This window comes from Hyla sarda, chromosome 3 (genome assembly GCF_029499605.1).
Source record: "Hyla sarda isolate aHylSar1 chromosome 3, aHylSar1.hap1, whole genome shotgun sequence".
NCBI classification, from domain to species: domain Eukaryota; kingdom Metazoa; phylum Chordata; class Amphibia; order Anura; family Hylidae; genus Hyla; species Hyla sarda.
The window spans coordinates 98270505-98290912 of NC_079191.1; the positions used below are offsets into that span (position 1 = coordinate 98270505).

The following is a 20408-nucleotide window of genomic DNA, read 5'->3' on the forward strand; positions in this document are numbered from 1 at the left end:
GGCCATGGGTGAGGTCCGCAGCCACCGCTACGCTTAGGGGTTATCACTTGGTTCTTGGGGGTATTAACCCAGTGTCGGATGGTATTAACCCTTAATGTCACGTGACGCCACTGTAGTCTTGGTATCTCCCAGGGTACTACAGGTCCGGGGAACTCTGTCTTACCACAGGCTAGCAAGGAAAGAATTGACTCCACACTAGGTTGCAGTTTAACGGAGGCTTTACTAACTTGAAGATAGGTGGTACAATCTCCACAGCGCTCAACCAAAGTCTCCCAAAGGTTTAACAGAGAGTCTCTAGAGGACCACACAGCTTGCAGTGCCTGGACTTGATATTGCATATATACTTGGCTCTTATGGCTGGACTAGGAGTTTTAGGTCTGCGCTATATTAGGCTTGAGATTAAAGTCACTTACTGAAGTGTCGGTAGATTTGTGGCTTTACCCCGGAAGATATTGAATTGTCCTTTAGGAATTCTCTGATCAAGGCTGAAGTAAAGGCTTCATATTTCTCCACTCTGTACTCTGAACTGAAATGAGTTGCTGTTTCTTCACTCTGAACTCCACTCTGCTTCTCTCCACACCTCCACACCTGAACTCTACCTCTTCTGCCCTCCACCTCTGAACTCCTCTACAGAACTGCACCTCTGAACTGCACTACACAGGAAATGCCACCCCTTATTAGGGAAGGCTCAACTAAAGCCCATTAGCCAGGCAGCTGTGGATCATAGAGTTGTCTGTATCCCCTTTAGGATTTACAATAAAGTTACATACAAGTAATAACATAATATAACACCTTACACAAAAGTTTAGTCTAGCCCTCAGTCCTCCACTCTCACATACCCTGACTAAGCATGAGGTTGCTAGGTAACATACTTAAAGCTACAGATACCTAATAACAGATTATTAAATTATAACAGTGCAAATACACATTAGAAATGGTTGAGTCCCTGCAGGGGAGCCCCCAGGACACGAGGTCTCAATCTGACAGGGCCTAAAATACCTTGACACAATGTACCTGTACTGGGACACCACAACATAACATGTGACAGACTTACACAGGTCCTTTAGACCTCCCACAGGTCCTTTGTACTATCTATACATTAGGAGACTGTCTAGGCATTAAAGCAATATACACAACATTCTGGAAACAACAAGGGGTGACCTTGCAGGGGAGACCCCCAGGTCACTGAGGGTCTCAACCTGACAGGGCCTAGAGGTATTACAGGACCATGTCCTGTACTGGGACATTATTTAAGTAATCACATGACTGCGGCCCTCAGCTGTGCTTTCCCAGGCTCTGATTTGGCAGTGTAAGTGTTAATAAACTTTCTACAGCTCCTGGGACCAACATGTTGATAGTAATTCAAAACTGTTTGTTCTGTCAGTCTTTAATAAAGCGATTATGATCATTGGGCACATAGTGTATGTTTTTGTGTCTTATGGTAATAAAGTTTGTTTAAAAAAACAAAACAAAAAAAAAAACAGACGTCAAGTGCGGTGCTGTGGGATGCCGCTATAGGTCTTGTTTAGCTGGTCGGTGGGCGGGGCTTCAGTTGTCACGTGACTGGTGGCGGAGCGCGGTTCAGTCAGACTAAGGGAAGAGACCGAGACCGGAACCGGAAACCGAAAGAGTAACTGTGAGGACGGAGCAGTTCGGTGGGCTCGGTGACAGTGTACTTGTCATCTGTTGTGTAGCGGCGCAGGGAGCACTGAGGTTCCGCGGGCTGTGTCCATCACCTCGTATGTACGATTTGTTGTTTTTCTTTTTTTTGCTCGTATTGTTGGGTCTGTAAAGCGACCTGACACTTTGTAGTTAAACCGGCGGCCGCGGCATGGTGCCTCTGGGTGGCCGTACTGGTTACCGACAGGGATGTTACACTTCTTGTGGAGCTGCAGGACTTGTTAGGTCACTTAGGGAATGCATTGTGTGTGAATAGTCGGGGGGAGAGCATAATATCGAGCCCCTCCACCCAGGGTAGTACTGCAGTGATGCAGCAGTGTCATGTGGAAAGTGACTATGACAACGCTGCTGGTCTATCTGATCTGTGCTCCCCAACCTGAGGCTCTCGGCTGTTGCAAAACTACCACTCACAGCATTCCTTTACAACCAAAGGCTATCAGGGCATGCTGGGAATTGTAGTTTTCCTACAGCTAGAGCAGTGTTTCCCAGCCAGGGTGCCTCTAAGAGTTGCTAAACTACAACTCCCAGCATGCCCGGAGTTGTAGTTTTGCAAAACCTTGAGGCACACTGGTTGGGAAACACTGAGCTAGAGACTTACAGGTTAAGGAAGGCTGTCAGGACATGATGGGGGTTGTAGTTTTGCAACAGCTGGAGTAAAATAGGCATCATGTAGTGTGACCTCCTATAAACACACCTGCAATTTCCCCCCATGATATTTGAGTGATTTATAAAGTGATGTTATATCACTAGGCTTTGCCATCATTAAATGAAGGGGGAGTCTGACCCTGATCAGTGGCCATTCAGCGCTGCAGCTTGTTGTCTTGCATCATTCAGATGAATGGTCCTGCACTGTTCTACAAAGCAAAAAAGAGCTGATTGTCACCATGAGTGGATGTCCCTGAGGTCAGAACCCCACGGCTGCAGTCATGTGGGTAGAGCTGTCAGAGCGACTGACCTTCGGGGCTACCCTTTACTTCGATCATTGTTGGCTGCACATCTCCTATGATGTGGGTTGATGTGCTGGATAAAATTGTTTTTAAACCAGCATATAGTGGATCTGGCATTATCGTCATCTGCACCAACCTGCTGTTATGGGTTAATAGAGGAGGTAATGCTGGTTCCACCGCTGTTTACCCTTTTTTCCTATGTAGTCCTGTTCCTGAGTTATGCTTAAAAATTCTAATATGCAAATGACGTGTTCTTGGGGCGTTACCAGACATGGCTAGCTCAGGGAATACAGGGAAAATATGACTGCCTCTCTATTTATTTTACTTCTATCACATGATCATCATCGTCACATTATGTTCTATCCTGTGCTGCTGAACTCCACCCCCACATGTTCTGGTCACACAATTCTGACATCATCACAGGTCCTGGTCGGGCAGGCACTGCTGTTGTGTGTGGAGATATCTGCTCCTCATTGACTGCTTGACCAGAACCTGCTCTGTATATGCTGGAGTTGTAGGACAGGTGATGTGCAAATCATGTGATCAGTACATGGGGGCGGAGCTTGGCAGTGTGTGATAGAAGTGAATATGGCTAAATGGCCTGTGATGATGATCATTGTGTGACAGAAGTGTGCAGAGTAGGTCTAGTGTTACATGTTTGCTGTATACAATGCGGCTTATGTCATGTATAATTATGAAGAGGGCGTTACATTGAGGGGAGGCAGGCAGGCAGGCAGGCAGGCAGGTAGGTAGGCAGGAGAGTGCACCAAGAGGATGAGAATTCCCCCAGTGCACCAAAGCACTTAATCTGCATATTTGGATTTTTGGGCAAAACAGGAGAACAAGGCCATGTAGAGAAAACAGGTAGTAACCCACACTATTATCTTGTACCGGCAGGTTCCCAAGATTTCCTTTAAGAGATACCATTAGCCAATGAAGGAGCATTTGCTCATTCATTGGCTGATAGTTGAGGCTATTACACTGGGCAATATTGACCTATGTGTCTGATAATTGCAAAAGGCCTGTGTTCACGCGTTCAGGTTTTTAACTGCAATTACTGAATACAAAGCCCTAAAACAGATCATAAATGGAGGACATGAATTAAAGGGGTTATCCAGGAATAAAAAAACAGACCTGTTTTCTTTCAAAGACAGCGCCCTCCTTGTCTCCACTTTGGATGTGGTAATACAACTTGGCTCCATTCACTTCAATGGAACTGAGCTGCAGGACCACACTCAAACTGTAGACAAGGAGGGCGCTGTCTTTGAAAGAAAAAGGCCTGTTTTTAGATTCCTGGTTAACCCCTTTAATTTATGGTTGATCCTAAAGGCCCTCCTTATTACTGACCATTCAACTTTCTCTCCGGGTCTATGGTACCGTAGCTTTTTAGGAAGGCATCAAACATAATCCCTTCAGCTTCACTTTTGTACGCGCTATGTCTCATATTTGGTGGGAAATTCCCTCCCTGTGTACCTTCTGATCCACTTTACTCTGTACCATCAGTGAAATTACAGGGACTCAAATTCACCCATGGTGGCCTTATTACTTATATTAACATAGTTCATTAGGTTGTCCATCAAGTTAATCCATCAAGTTCAACCTATATCCCTAATAAGTCCCTACAATGTTCTGTCCCTATAAATCTAGTGTACATAACCAGCAATGTTATTACTCTCCAAAAATGCATCCGGACCCCTTTTGAACTCTCTTACAGAGTTCCCCATGACCACCTCCTCAGGTAGAGAATTCCACAGTCTCACTGCTCTTACAGTAAAGAATCCCCATCTGTACTGGTGTAGAAACCTTCTTTACTCTAGACGTAGAGGATGCCCCCTTGTTATAGATACAGTCCTGGGTATAAATAGATAATAGGAGAGATCTCTGTTCGGTCTCCTGATATATTTATACATAGTTAATAGGTCGCCCCTAAGCCTTCTTTATTCTAAACTAAATAACCCGAATTCTGATAATCTTTCTGGGTACTGTAGTCCTCCCATTCCCCGTATTGCTCTGGTTGCCCGTCCTTGAACCCTCTCCTACTCCACTATATCTTTCTTGTACACTGGGGCCCAGTACTGTACACAGTATTCTATGTGTGGTCTGACTAGTGATTTGTACAGCGGTAGAATTATTTCCTTGTCGTGGGCATCTATGTCCCTATTGATGCACCCCATGACTTTATTAGCCTTGGCAGCAGCTGCCAGACACTGGTCACTACAGCTAAATTTACTGTTAACTAAGACTCCGAAGTCCTTTTCCATGTCAGTCGTCCCAAGTGTTCTCCCATTTAATACATAATCCCAGCCCGGATTTTTCTTCCCCATGTGCATTACCTTACATTTATCAGTGTTGAACCTCATCTGTCACTTCCCAGCCCAAACCTCCAACCTATCCAGATCCATTTGTTACAGTGCACTGTCCTCTATTGTGTTTACCGCTTTACAGAGTTTAGTATCATTTGCAAAGATTGCAACTTTACATTCAACCCCTCTACAAGGTCATTTATAAATATATTAAATAGGACAGGACCCAAGACTGACCCCTGTGGTGCCCCACTAGAAACAGTCACCCAATCAGAATAAGTACCATTAATAACCACCCTCTGTTTCCTATCACTGAGCCAGTTCCTTACCCACTTACACACATGGTCCCCCAGCCCAATCCTTCTCATTTTATGCACCAACCTTTTATGTGGAATCGTGTCAAATGCTTTGGAAAAATCCAGATATACGACATCCAGTGATTGCCCCTGGTCCAGTCTGGTGCTCACCTCCTCATAAAAGCTGATCAGGTTAGTTTGACAGGACCGATCCCTCATAAATCCATGCTGATATGGAGTCATACATTTATTTTTATCAAGATATTCCAAAATAGCACCCCTTAGAAAACCCTCAAACAATTTACATACAACAGAGGTTAAACTAACAGACCTATAATTCCCGGGGTCACCTTTTGACCCCTTTTTAAATATTGGCACCACACTTGCCATGCGCCAGTCCTGGGGAACAGTCCCTGTCACTATAGAGTCCCTGAATATTAATAATAGGGGTCTGTCTATTACATTACTTAATTCCTTTAGAACACGGGGGTGAATGCCATCTGGACCTGGTGATTTGTCTATTTTGATTTTTTGTAGGCGGCACTGTACTTCTTCCTGGGTTAGACAGGTGACCTGTACTGGGGAGTTTACCTGATCTTGCTGTATTTCACCTGGCATTTTATTTTCCTCGGTGAATACAGTGAAGAAGAATTTAATACTTTAGCTTTTTCCTGATCCCCATTTATAATTTCTTCCTCATCATTTTTTAAAGGGCCAACACTTTCATTTTGTACCTTTTTGCTATTTATATAGTTAAAGGGGTTATCAAGGAAAACACTTATTATTTTATATATCTCAACTGGCTCCAGAAAGTTAAACAGATTTGTAAATTACTTCTATTAAAAAATCTTAATCCTTTCAGTACTTAGGAGCTTCTGAAGTTAAGGTTGTTCTTTTCTGTCTAAGTGCTCTCTGATGACACCTGTCTCGGGAACTGCTCAGTTTAGAAGAGGTTTGCTATCGGGATTTTCTTCTAAACTGGGCAGTTCCCGAGACAAGTGTCATCAGAGAGCACTTAGACAGAAAAGAACAACCTTAACTTCAGAAGTTCATAAGTACTGAAAGGATTAAGATTTTTTTTTTTTAATAGAAGTAATTAACAAATCTGTTTAACTTTCTGGAGCCAGTTGAGAGAGATAGAGATATATATATATATATATATATATATATATATATATATATATATATATATATATCTCTCTCTCTATCTAAGTTTTTTCCTGGATAACCCCTTTAATGCCATAAGAGATGACACGGTGGAGAGGTATGACCGGGTTTGGTCTCCTTGGACGTCTTCCTCCCAATGCCCTGATATCCGCTTTACAATGTCCCTGTATTGATTTTATTATACTTTCCTCCCCACCTACTTTGCGAAGCTTTTTTTCCCTGATGTTTCCTTATCCCCTTTTGATATGCCCACGGTTGTTATTGTATTTGTTTGCTACTTAATGCTATTTTGCCTCGGGGTGAGTCCCGATCTTGGCTGTGTACTATGCTTTTTCTTTTTGCATCTTAATAAACTTTTTGTTTGTTACTAAAATTAAATCTGCATTATAATCTGCAGATTCTATACAAATCTTGAGGAAGATCTTTCCATCCCACAGTTTGCTGTGGCCTAAAGCATCCTATAAAATGTAAATTTCTAGTGTAGACAGCTTTAAGGGATCCATTGATCTTGGCTTGAGAGGTCCCATTGTGGGATTGAAATGTTGCTGTATTTCACTTGATTTATGAATAAACATTCATCACTGGATTTGGAGTGCTGCTTTCTATTATAGTCAAACATACTGGTGTATTTTATATTTTTTTTGTATTTATATTTTTATACCATTCTTTATACATGTGGTTAGTTATTGTGTTGCATTAATATTTGTGCATAAAGAAAACTCATGTACAGGTAGGCACAAATATCCAATGTGTATTAAAGAGTAATTGTTGTCATGTTCCGATTGCAGGATTTCTGATTCAGTCATGTTTTTGTTTTTTCTCTCCTTGTAAGGAGGACATGAGTTCGCAACAGTTTCCTCGACAAGGAGCTCCCATTCCTTCACCACAGATTGTAAGTGGCGGAACAGCTGTGGGTCAGAATATACAAGGTAATATCCTTTAACATGTGCATCTATTACTTCTTTCAATCTCATAATGAAAAGGACTACGTAGACTTTAGCAGGATTTCTGCAAGTGAATTGAAAGATAAATATTACTACTTTTACTTATTTAGTTCTGACTTTAGTTTAGGGGGATTTAGAAGAGGACAGTGTTCCTTTTAATGACTGCCGATACAACCTTTTCTCTTTTTTCTCTCCTCCCCTCAAGGTGTTGATGAACTTTCACGGGAACTGGAGGGTCAGTCACGTGAGACACTTACTGCGAATACGCTTCTTCCTCCAAGAGATGACAAACAAGAAGCTGTAGTGGTCAGACCATACCCCCAGTTACAGATGGTTCCTAACCATTCAGCAAGTCCCTTGACTATGACAGCTCAGTCTGCTCATCTCCCAAACGTTCCTTTGGCTTTCTCTGAGAATATTCTAAAGGTGATTGTCTTTAGATGAATTTATTTCTTTTTTGGCATTTTTGGTACGTTTGTTGCAGGAGAATGAAGGAAGAAATTTGTAACATGAATAACCACACGCCACGTATACATTTCAGACAGAAGGGTAAAGGCACTACGAAAAAATTACAGTTGTCATAACTTTTTCTAAACCCTTTCATATGTAAAAGGTCTAAGTGCTAAGACCCCCACTGATTGCTAAAAGGAAGGGACAGAAACACTCGGCTGAGCACTGTGCTCGTTCCTTTTGACACCTCTTGGCTTCCTTTAAAGAGCCAATCATGCAGTGTATGAATTTCTAGAAACTCATCTTAAAATAAGGACTAGCTTAAAATTATACACAATGACATTATAATCTACCCATTATGATATACCTACATCTGGGAACTGCCGCAATGCCAATGAACACCTTTGCTCAGAACTGTGCTTAGTCCTGCAGTGTTGTCCTGCTCACTTGAATAGGGCAAAGCTGCAGTATATTAAACCACCGCTAGAAGTAGAGCGAGGCAGGTATGAGCGCTGGTTATCATTTGATCAACAGAGATGCTGGGTGTCTGACCCCTAAAATCTGGTTTTGCACGGTGTTATGATATCATTTTATTTATTTATTTATTTTTGTGTGGCTGGATTAAAGGGGTACTCCGCTGGAAAACATTATTTTTTTTTAAATCAACTGGTGCCGGAAAGTTAAGCAGATTTGTAAATGACTTCTGTTTAAAAATCTTAAGCCTTCCAGTACTTATCAGCTGCTGTATGCTCCACAGGAAGTTCTATTGTCTTTGAATTTCTTTTCAGTCTGCTGATACCTCTGTCTATTTTAATAACTGTCCAGAGTACAAACAAATCCCCATAGCAAACCTATCCTGCCCTGGACAGTTCCTGACATGGACAGAGGTGTCAGTAGAGAGCACTGTGGTAAGACAGAAAGGAAATTCAAAAAGAAAATAACTGTGGAGCATACAGCAGCTGATAAGTACTGGAAGGCTTAAGATGTTTAAATAGAAGTAATTTACAAATCTAATTAACTTTCTGGCACCAGCTCCGAAGTGTGCCATCTTCATAGATGGCAATGAAGCTAAATATTTAAGTTTCTCGGTCGCTCTTCATTGGGGGACACCTATACTGATGGGTATATGCTTTTGCCACTAGGAGGCGCTGACACTAGGAAAAAAAACTCTGCTCCTCCCTGGCAGGATATCTCCGCTCACTGGAAGTGAGGTAATCCGTTTATCTAGTGTCAGTAGGAGACAAGACACAGGTCTGGGAGCTCCCTAGACCTGCCCTTTTTGATTATTTTCTAGTAAGGAATGTTTAGTTAGGTTTTTCTTCCCTCTTGTTTGCCTTTTTCAGGTGGGCGTTCAGGAGCATGGTGCTCACTGTTCCCCCCCCCCATATGCGATGAAGGGGCACAGACATCAAGTTTTCTACTGTTAACCCCTTCTCGCCAACGGCCAGCAACTGGAAGTTTTACCCTGGGTCCTGGTCCCCCACTGCCCCTGCTTGCCCTGCTATCTTAGCCTGGTATGATGCAGCGTGGCCATAAGCTGGTTGAAGACGCCTGAGGTCAGTATAAAGTATGGTGTCCACAGGTGAGTATGTACCCCCCTTTCTAAAAAGGGACTCTGTCCTTTATTGCGGGGCTTGCTCAGGGTTTCATGGGAAGGCTGTGTGTCTGCATACTAGGTTCAGTGGAGGACAGCCGCCGGCCTTTTGCAGCGGCTGCTTCACCGGCATTCTTTTCCAGGTCCCCTCTGAACAGCCTTGCTGTTCCTCCTTTCCGCCAGCTATGTTATCCCCTACTGCGGGGTCGGCAGCGCGCTGGGGGCTCAGCCAGTGGGAGTTCAGGGTTATGGCGGCACATGGCCGCCCTTCTTCCCCTGAGCCAGCACGTGATCAGGAGGCCAGGCAACGCCTCCTCCCCAGGTTCGCGCACCCAGTGGATCATTCCTGTGGCCGGCGGGTGCTTACCCGCAAATGTGGTTATTGCACCTCCACTGGCATCTTGCTCTGCCCCTTCTCCATGGTCGGGGTTGGCGGCACACTGTATAAGAGCGTCTCAGTAGGCCTCCCTAAGTTGCAACCTGGCGGGAGTTCGCCCGGCTCGCTCTTGTCCTCTTGCCTCGGAGATGTGCGTCACCCTAGCAGGCGCTTCTAAGGGCGCTGCTCCATACTGTCACCGCTCCTAGGGCTGCCGCATGAGCATTTCTTAGTGTCCTTGCATGAGGAATATGTTGTGGGCTTCCTAGCCGTTGTACCTTTGGGGGTCATGCGGACATAATCAGCGCACGGCGCCTTGCTACCACGCTTTCTTTCTGCCATTTTGGTTTGTGTGTGTATAGAAAAAAAAAGTTAATCTCTGTTGCTGGTCTCAGGCCATTTAGTGGCATTTGGCGCCCTCTTGTGGCCTATAATTTAAATTGTGCCTTATTTTCCTTTGCACCCTTGTGACTTCTGGGACACTGTTCTTTTCAGCTTAATATCTGCTGGGCTCTTTTTCTGGGACTGTATACGGGGGCCCCTTTATTGTCTCAATCACCCTGTATGGGACCTGATATGGCACATTACATTGGGTATGTCTCTGGCATACCTACTTTTTGCAGGGTTCTCACTTTGTCATGGAGCATATGTGACTCGCCGTGACGGGTCATTGCCAGGGTTTTCATGATCCCTTGGAAGATACCAGGGTTACAGACAGGTCTGTTTCTCCTCTACCGCTGATTGCCATGACATGGTGTGCACACATTATTCTCATTTCCACAGGCTGCCGCATCCGCGGCTACTACCCTGGATCCCCCACATTCAGTGCGAGGTCTCCGTGGAAGTATCCCTGCGTGGACATGGATTGGACCTGCTCTCATTAAGTCACAGTAGTTTCGCCTGCCACTCCTCTCACAACTGCCCTGTCTGCGGCTGGATTACGGTATCCCACTTCTAGTGCTAGGTGACCACTGGCATGACCCGCTGTCTACTATGGACCCATACCAGTTAGCCAGACAGTCATCTGCATGGTTTTCTCCACGGCCTGTCCCTTTTCCAAGGGCTGATCTATCTGCGGCTGAAGTTCCGGTACCTCACTGCTAGTGAGCGGTGTCCGGTGGAGTGATCTGGCGTGTCCTGTGGACCCTATACAGGGTGACACGGATACAATCCACAGCTCCTAAGCTTCCCCCGATCTCCCAGGGTGACGGGGATTCTATCCATAGCTTTTGGACTTCTCCGCCTTCCCACATGCATCAAAGGGACACAGTTATTGCCTATCTGTCTGTGTCCCCTTATTATCAGCGCCTCGAGGGGCACTCGTTACGCCAGACTTTTGTCTATACGATTTCCGCCGCTGTCTATGTCCTATCTCTGGGCAGCCGCATGCATGGCTGTGACTTCCCGTACCTCACTGTTGGTGTGAGAAATCTGTCAGGGGGTTCCTGCAGGCACAAGGGACTGCTGCCGCTCAGCCAGCCATTAGTCTGCATGGTCTCCTACACCACTGGGTCACCGATCAGATTGGCTGCACTCCTGTGCCCCACTTTCTATGGGAGAGTTCTAAGGAGTGTTCCTGTGCGTTCAGGAATCCTCCACCATTCGGCTCTCTCTACCATCTACCCCCTCTCTCCGCTTTCTCCTCTCTCTCCTCTGTTCTATAGAGATGGGGTATCTGGCTGGACCCTTGTTTTTTGCTAAGAGCATTCAGAAGAGCTTTTCACTGTCTATGCTTGTGTGCCTACTGCCCACTTTTGCAGCCTGGTTCTCATCCTGTTTTTTGGTTCTCTACTGTTGCTCCTGCAGCGTCGGCGCTCTCCTCTGTTGGAGGAGTTTACGCAATCATGTATGGCTCAGCGACAGCTAGTCTAGCCACAGTCTGTTGTTTGGGTCCTGCCATTGCTCTCCTCCTCCCTCGGTGCAATCACCCTGGAAGGGTGTGTTCATCTTTCCCTTGTCAGTGTCTGTTGTGCTACACTGACACAACAATCTTCTAGAGCAGACCTGGGCATTGTACGGCCCGCGGGCCACATACGGCCCTTTGATTGGCTCTGACCGGCCCGCGCTGACTGTCTGCACCAGCCTGTGCACTGAGCTCCCGTGCGATGACAGGAAGTGCTGACAGGAAGAGGGAGGGGGCGTGCACTCTCTCCCTTCCCCATCCTTCTCTCTGCCGTGCAGTCTTAGAACCTCTGAAGGTAGAGGAGAGGCCGTGTATCCTGTCTCCCTCCGCCCCCTCCCCTCAGCTCTAAACTCCGGCCGGGTGAGTGTTTCTGTGTTGTCTTTGTATATATGTGTCTGTGTATATTAGGGATCGACCGATATCGTTTTTTTAGGGCCAATACCGATAATCGGTGGAGGTTAGGGCCGATAGCCGATAACTTATACCGACATTCCGGTATAAGTTATCAGCTATTTATCCCCCCGCTGCACCGCTGCAGATCATTGATTTAAAGCGGGCGCTTTTCCTGGGTCCTTCGGACATATGTCTTGGTTGGCTTCTCCTACTGCTTTGTGACAAAACTGATTACCTCACTTCTAATGGGCGGGTATATCCTGCCAGGGAGGAGCTGACTTTTTTTCCTAGTGTCAGCGCCTTCTAGTGGCAAGAGCGTATACCTATCAGTATAGGTGTCCCCCACTGAAGGCTATGAGAGAGATTTTACGGTGAGTACAAAAAAAATCTCCCTTTTTACTTATCCCATGTAGTTCATTATTGATGTCTTCCCACAGCAGCCTTTGAAGCCGACAATTCCAAGCAGACCCATCGCTCCAGCACCTCCCTCTGCCCTGTCTGCTGTTCCTAAGGTATCTGGGCCAGTGACAGTCACAATGGAGAGTGGCCTTCCTCAGGCTTCAGCTATTCCTGTGGCCACTATTAGTGGGCAGCAGGTGAGTGTCTATTACTAAGTACAATACAGCATTATACAGTGTGTTATGTGTAGTCTGTTGAAATTAGTACAGGTTGATTTTGTTTCATTTAGTGAAATGTATATTCCTATTAGGGATCGACCGATATTTATTTTTATTTTAATTATTTATTTATTTTTAGGGCAGATACCGATAATCTGTGGCCTTTCAGGCCGATAGCCGATAACTTATACCGATATTCCGGTATAAGTTAACGAATATTTAATCTTTTGGTCTTAACGATACAGCTAATTTTTTTAATTTCCTTTTTTTTCTCTTCACCTTTTAAGAGACATAACACTTTTTATTTTTCCATCCACAGAGCCATGTGAGGGCTTGTTTTTATTATGAATTTTTTTTGGGGGGAGTTGAAAAGAAAACGCAATATTGCAACTTTTGTGGGGTTTCATTTGTACACAGTGCATTCTAGGGTAAACTGGCATATTCATTTTTTATTCTGTGGGTCAAGACTATCAAAATGGTACCCATGGTTACATGTTTATCTCTTACTGTACTAAAACATATTGTATGCAAATTAATACCGTATTTATCGGGGTATACCACGCACCGGCCTATAACACGCACCCTCATTTTACCACGGATATTTGGGTAAAAAAAGTTTTCTACCCAAATATCCATGAAAAAATGAGGGTGCGTGTGTGCGCGTGTATACCCCGATATACCCCCAGGAAAGGCAGGGGGAGAGAGGCCGTCGCTGCCCGCTTCTCTCCCCCTGCCTTTCCTGGGGTCTAGAGCGCTGCTGTCGGCCCTTCTCACCCCCTGGTTATCGGCGCCGCTGCCCGTTCTGTCCCCCTGACTATCGGTGCCGGCGCCGATAGCCAGGGGGAGAGAAGCGGCGCCGACAGCCAGGGGGAGAGAAGGGGCAGCGGCACCCATTGCCGGCGCCGCTGCCCCGTTGCCTCCCCCCATCCCCGGTGGCATAATTACCTGAGTCCGGTCCGCGCTGCTCCGCTGCTCCAGGCCTCCGTCGTGCGTCTCCAGCGTCGTTGCTATGCGCGGCGCACTGACGTCATGCGCCGCGCCGTTCAGCGCATAGCAATGACGCCGGGGACGCACGCTGGAGGCCTGGAGCAGCGGAGCAGCGCGGACCGGACTCAGGTAATTATGCCACCGGGGATGGGGGGAGGCAACGGGGCAGCGGCGCCGGCAATGGGTGCCGCTGCCCCTTCTCTCCCCCTGGCTGTCGGCGCCGGCACCGATAGTCAGGGGGACAGAACGGGCAGCAGCGCCGATAACCAGGGGGTAAAAAGGGCCGACAGCAGCGCTCTAGACCACAGGAAAGGCAGGGGGAGAGAAGCGGGCAGCGACGGCCTCTCTCCCCCTGCCTTTCCTGGGGTGTATCGGCGTATAACACGCACACAGACTTTAGGCTAAAAATTTTAGCCTAAAAAGTGCGTGTTATACGCCGATAAATACGGTATATGCTTAAAATTGTCCTATTCTGACCCCTATAATTTTTTTTGTGACTGATAGTTTAAATCTTTTGCGTGTATGTGACTTTTTATTCAATTTTTTTGTCTAGAATATTATAAAAAATTTTTTTTTTAAATGCTATTTTATTACAGTTACACCGTTTACCATTCTGGATCTCTAAATTATATTTTAATAGTTTAGACGTCTGCACATGGGATACCAAATATGTTTGTTTATTTTTTTGGGGAAAAGAGAGGTCATTTATTTAATGCATAATCCGTAATAGATAAAGAATGGAGCACTCACCAGGTCATACAGTTACAGCAAGCTTCTTTATAGGGCTGGGCGGTATACCGGTTCATATTGGATACAGTTTTTTTTTTTTTTTCTCAGACGGTATGAATTTTGCCCCATACCGCTATACCGGTGGGGCCCCTCCCCCCCCCCACCCTTGAATGGATTACAGAGCCCACGGCTCCGCTCTGTCAGGGGAGAGCAGGATGAGACTCCTCATCCCCGCTCCCCCTGCAGTTTCAGGCCGGCTCCTCTCTGCAATCAGAGCCAGGGGAAAGCGCAGAAACTGCATCCCCTGGCTCTGATGTTTCCTGTAGCCCCGAGCCGGCTCCCTGCTCCAGTCCACCTCTCCCCTCTCTTCGCCTACTTCAGGGAGTGTTCATAACAAGCGCCCGCTCCCCTTGGTCCTGCGGCGTAAGGCAGAGCATTGCGCCGCATTTCTTCTAGTTCCGGCGCCTGCTCCTGATGCCCCTAGTGCACGCCGCAGGACCGAGGGGAGGGAGCCCCCTCACACAACGCACGTGAGCTGCGCCGCTGCTGCTCACTGTTCAAAAGTGGCCATGGCGCATAATGGCGCAGTGGGCACTTTAGATCAAAATTTCAAATTCCCTCCTGGCGGAAGCGTCCTCCTCCTGCGCTGAACGCTTCCGCCAGAGAGGATCCTGTGTCCGGGCGGGAAGCGCCCATGTTACTGCACTGATGACAGGGGCAATTCCCAGCAGGCGCATCAGCGCACAGGTGAGAAGGAGGGGGGGTTAATGGAAACAGAGGGGGTAAGGGGCAGGATAGGATAAATGAAAGGATCAGATGGGTTAATGGAATGAGGGACAGGATGGGGTTAATGGGTGTAGGGGGGTTAAATGGTGCAGGGGGGTGAATGGAAAGGGGCAGGATGGGGTGAATGGAGAGATTTTCGCTGCCCTGACTCCTCATCCCCTTGTAGTGCAGAGCTGTGATAGACAGCAGTGGGGGAGTATACAGTACAACGCTGTTTCCCCAACCAGTGTGCCTCCAGCTGTTGCAAAACTACAACTCCCAGCATGCCCAGACAGCCGCAGGCTGTCCAGGCATGCTAGGAGTTGTAGCTTTGCTACAGCTGGAGGCACACTGTGGAAACCCTGATGTTCTGACACTTTAACAAGCACCCACACCCCCCCCCCCCCCCCAAATACCGTTAAATACCGTGATACCGCCATCATTTTAAAAAATACTGTTACACATTTTTGGTCATACCGCCCAGCTCTACTTCTTTATTTCATGATGGTTTAGTAGCGTTCAACATGTGCAGGGAGAGCGGACGGAAGCAGAGGGATGGGGGTTGGGCGACGGTCCGTATCACACAATCTGTGCTTCGTCAGGCCCCTGGTTTGCTCATGTGTACAGGTGTGTTATAAAGGTAAGGGACACCATCACCATGGATACAGGAAATAAACTAAACAATTATTACACCATAACAAAATAGTGCACAGTGAAACCTTAAAATCAAACACCTGCACATTTCATAAAATGGTAGAACAGGCACCTTAATTTAGAAAAAACTTTGTTTCTTTCATTTAATCTTAAACCTCCTGTGGCATTGAATCTGAATATCCATCTGGATTCTTTGGTTAATAACGGTTGATACCTGTTCTCTTCAGAATTTGTTATTTCGATTCTTTCTATTGCGGCAAATTTCCCGAGACTTTGTGGATCCACCATGTATTTCCGTGATGTGGGCAATGAATCTTGTAGCTCCTACATCGGTTTTAAGGGATCTAAAATGCTCCCTTATCTGGTGAAAAAGAGGGCGTATAGTTTTACCCACATAAAAATGTCCACAGTCACAGAATATGGTGTATACCACAAAGTCGGATCTACAAGTTATAAACTGATTCATTTTCACAGTATAACCTCCTAATGTCAATTCTTTAGACCTGGAATTGTGACTGTAGAAAGAGCACGACCCGCATGCATAGTTGCCTGTTGGTCTTTGTTCAGACAACAATGTGTTTTTTTTTTTTTTTTTGATGTAATCGCTAATGGTCGTGCTTCTCCTGTATGTGGGGCTTCAGTGGTATTTGTATGTCCAAAAATTCAAGTGTGGCATCTCCATAGTGTGATGTGAATAACATATATACCGTATTAGCAGTGTTCAAGTAGTTGACAAATTCTTCAAACTGCACTTTGATGCCAGTCCATACGATAAATGTCATCCACATACCGCCATATGGTTTTAATGTACTTGACAAATGGGTTAACGAATGAAAAGATGTAACTTCGTTCAAACATAGCAAGAAAAATATAGGCAAAAGCACAAGAGATGGGAGTCCCCGTCACTGAACCATTATGTCACCTACTTGAACACTGCTAATACGGTAAATATGTTATTCACATCACACTATGGAGATACCACAATTTTTGGATGTACAAATTAGTCAGAGATGGCAAGATTATCACATCTGGTTATCGTAAACCTACATAAAAAAAGCCCTCTTACACTATGCTTAATCCCACACTCATAGCACAAAAAACAGTATCCCCTATGGCTAAATGATCCGCCTAAAAATAATAAATAATGAGGAAGAAACTTATCAAAAACAAATAGTTGAGCTGGAAGACAGACTCCGTAGAGGGTATTCAGAAAAAGTACTGTTAGATGCCAGAAAGAGAGACAAAATTGATCGTAGGACCCTTTTTCCAACCCGCCCGAAAAAAACTAAGAATAGGTTCACATTTGCATTCGCCAACACACCCATGAACGAGATCATAAGAAAGGCAGAAACCAAAAATTGGTTTATTTTACAACAAGATAAAGATTTGAAGGACTATACCACTGAAGCCCCAATTGTCACATAAAGGAGATGCACGACTATTATTGAGTACATCAGAAAACAAAAGAGAAAAATTGAAAAAGAAGAAAACGCATTGGTTGTCTGAACAAAGACCAACAGGCAACTATGCATGCGGGTCGTGCTCTTTCTACAGTCACAATTCCAGGTCTAAAGAATTGACATTAGGAGGTTATACTGTGAAAATGAATCAGTTTATAACTTGTAGATCCGACTTTGTGGTATACACCATATTCTGTGACTGTGGACATTTTTATGTGGGTAAAACTATACGCCCTCTTTTTCACCAGATAAGGGAGCATTTTAGATCCCTTAAAACCGATGTAGGAGCTACAAGATTCATTGCCCACATCACGGAAATACATGGTGGATCCACAAAGTCTCGGATTAGAAGGAATTGAAATAACGAATTCTGAAGAGAACAGGCATCAACCGTTATTAACCAAAGAATCCAGATGGATATTCAGATTCGATGCCACAGGAGGTTTAGGATTAAATGAAAAAAACAAAGTTTTTTCTAAATTAAGGTGCCTGTTCTACTGTTTTTCGAACGTGCAGGTGTTTGATTTTAAGGTTTCACTGTGCACTATTTTGTTATGGTGTAATAATTGTTTAGTTTATTTCCTGTATCCATGGTGATGGTGTCCCTTACCTTTTATAACACACCTGTACACATGAGCAAACCAGGGGCTTGACGAAGCGCAGATTGCGCGATACGGACCGTCGTCCAACCCCCATCCCTCTGCTTCCGTCCGCTCTCCCTGCACATGTTGAACACTATCAAGCCATCATGAAATAAAGAAGCTTGCTGTAACTGTATGACCTGGTGAGTGCGCCATTCTTTCTTTTTTTATTACGGATTATGTACTGGACTGTTTTATGTGAGCACTGGGAAGGTCATCTATTGAGAGGAGCTTAGTGGATAGTGAAGTAGCAGTGCCGGGTCATTTCTGTTGTGGACTGTCATAAAGGACAACTGCAGCGCAATATACACTTATCCTCTATCTACAAGATAGGGGATAAGTGTTTGATCACGAGGGGTCCGACCACTTGGACCCCCCTCGATCTCCCTAACGGGGCACCGCCATTAGCACTCATGGTGACGTAGTGTTGAACTAGAGGTTGACGGTGATGCCCCGGCTTTTCCCCGTCCCCATACAGTTCTATGGGGGAGACTGGAAGGCACCAACGCTGCCTCCCCGCCTCTCCCATAGAGATGGAGGAGGCGTGCCGGCTGCGGCTGGCACGCCCCCTGCACGAGACAGCCGTCCTCGTACAGGAGATCACAGGGGGTCTCAGCGGTCGGACCCCCCCGTGATCAAACACTTATCCCCTATCCTGTGGATAGGGGATAAGTGTTAATAACGCTGCAGATGTCCTTTAATTATTTATTGGTTTATTGGGAAGATACTTATTCACATTTATTTTAAAAGAAACAAACAAAAAATAAAAAAACACAACTTTATAAGTCCCCATAGGGGACTATTTAAAGCAATCTTATTGTGAATATTGTTCAGTGCTATAAAGCACAGATCATAGCACCGGAGCTGGCCAGGGGCTTGTGAGTGGAACTTCAGTTGCCATCTCGACTCATCAGACCCCCGCAATCTTGCTGTGAGTGGTTTGATGGATCTCAACAGCTACTGCAACTGCTATAAGTGCTGTGATTAGTATCCTGGCATCTAAAGGGTTATTGGCAGACATCAGCGGGATCGCTAATGTCCATTAATGGTGGGTATCTAACCACTGATAGAAGCCTGGATCTGCTGTGCATAGTAAGGGGTACTCTGGTGGAAAACTTTCTGGTGGAAAGTTAAACAGATTTGTAAATGACTTCTATTTAAAAAATCTTAATCCTTCCAGTACTTATCAGCTGCTGTATAATACAAAGGAAGTTCTTTTCTTTTTGAATTTCTTTTCTGTCTGACTACAGTGATCTCTGCTGACACCTCTGTCCATTTTAGGAACTGTCCAGAGCAAGAACAATTCCCCATAGCAAACCTCTCCTGCTCTGGACGGTTCCTGACATAAACAGAGGTGTCAGTAGAGGGCACTGTGGACAGACAGAAAGAAAATAAATAAATGAAAACTTCCTCTGTAGAATACAGTAGTTAATAAGTTCTGGAAGGATTAAGATTTTTAAATAGTAATTTACAAATCTGTAACTTTCTGGCACCAGTTGATTTAAAAAAAAAATAAAAGTTTTCCACCAGGGCACCAGCATTGAAAATCAGTCATACTCTTATTTTATATTTCTATATTTTTTTTTTTTAGGCTCTATATCGAACTTATTTGCTTCTGTCAGGTGTATTCTCCAAAGTATATGTCATACATATACAGTCATACATTACTTATTGGCTCCCTATGTCCATGTTTCCCAACCAGGGTGCCTCCAGTTGTTGCAAAACTACAACTCCCAGCATGCCCGAAAAGCCAACGGCTGACTGGGCATGCTAGGAGATGTAGTTTTGCAACAACTGGAGACACCCTGGTTGGGAAACACCGCCCTATGTGAAGCATAAAAAGAACAGTGCAGTATACATTTTTTTCTGCTTGGTTCATTGGGGGGCACAAACTGTGCATATACAGTCATTTGCCAAAGTTTAGGCTCCCCTGACAATTTCCATGATTTTCATTTATGAATAATTGGGTGTTTGCATCAGCAATTTTAATTTTGAGCTGATGTCTGTAAGACAGTAATATTTCAGTAGTGAAATTAGGTATATTGGGTGAACAGAAAATGTGCAATATGCATCAAAATTAAAGTAGACAGGTGCATAAATTTGGGCACCCTTGTCATTTTGTTGATTTGAACACTTGTAACTACCTAACATTGATTAACCCCTTAAGGACTCAGCCCATTTGGGCCTAAAGGACTCAGACAATTTTATTTTTACGTTTTCCTAACGTAAAAAACGTTTACGTTTTTTCCTCCTCGCCTTCAAAAAATCATAACTTTTATATTTTCATCCACAGACTAATATTTGGGCTTGTTTTTTGCCCAACCAGTTGTCCGTTGTAATGCCATCACTCACTTTCCCATAAAATGTATGGCGCAACCAAAAATTAGGGATCGACCGATATCGTTTTTTTAGGACCGATACCGATAATCGGTGGAGGTTAGGGCCAATAGCCGATGACTTATACCGATATTCCGGTATAAGTTATCGGCTATTTATCCCCCC

General features: G+C 45.0%; 1 protein-coding gene across 5 annotated transcripts in view; it reads left to right on the forward strand.

Annotated features, from left to right (window-relative positions):
• Positions 1 to 1559: 1559 nt before the first annotated feature.
• SAP130 (Sin3A associated protein 130) overlaps positions 1560 to 20408 on the forward strand; it is a 65140-nt gene continuing 46291 nt past the window's right edge. For 2 of the 5 annotated variants that reach the window (XM_056564753.1, XM_056564751.1), the window contains exons 1-4: positions 1560 to 1739; positions 7226 to 7322; positions 7543 to 7763; positions 12491 to 12649. In XM_056564753.1, coding sequence (XP_056420728.1) covers positions 7232 to 7322; positions 7543 to 7763; positions 12491 to 12649 — 471 coding nt within the window. In that variant the 5' untranslated portion in view covers positions 1560 to 1739; positions 7226 to 7231. Of the gene's footprint in view, positions 1744 to 7225; positions 7323 to 7542; positions 7764 to 12490; positions 12650 to 20408 lie in introns of all 5 variants that reach the window. The other 3 variants (XM_056564752.1, XM_056564755.1, XM_056564754.1) reach the window with 3 other exon arrangements.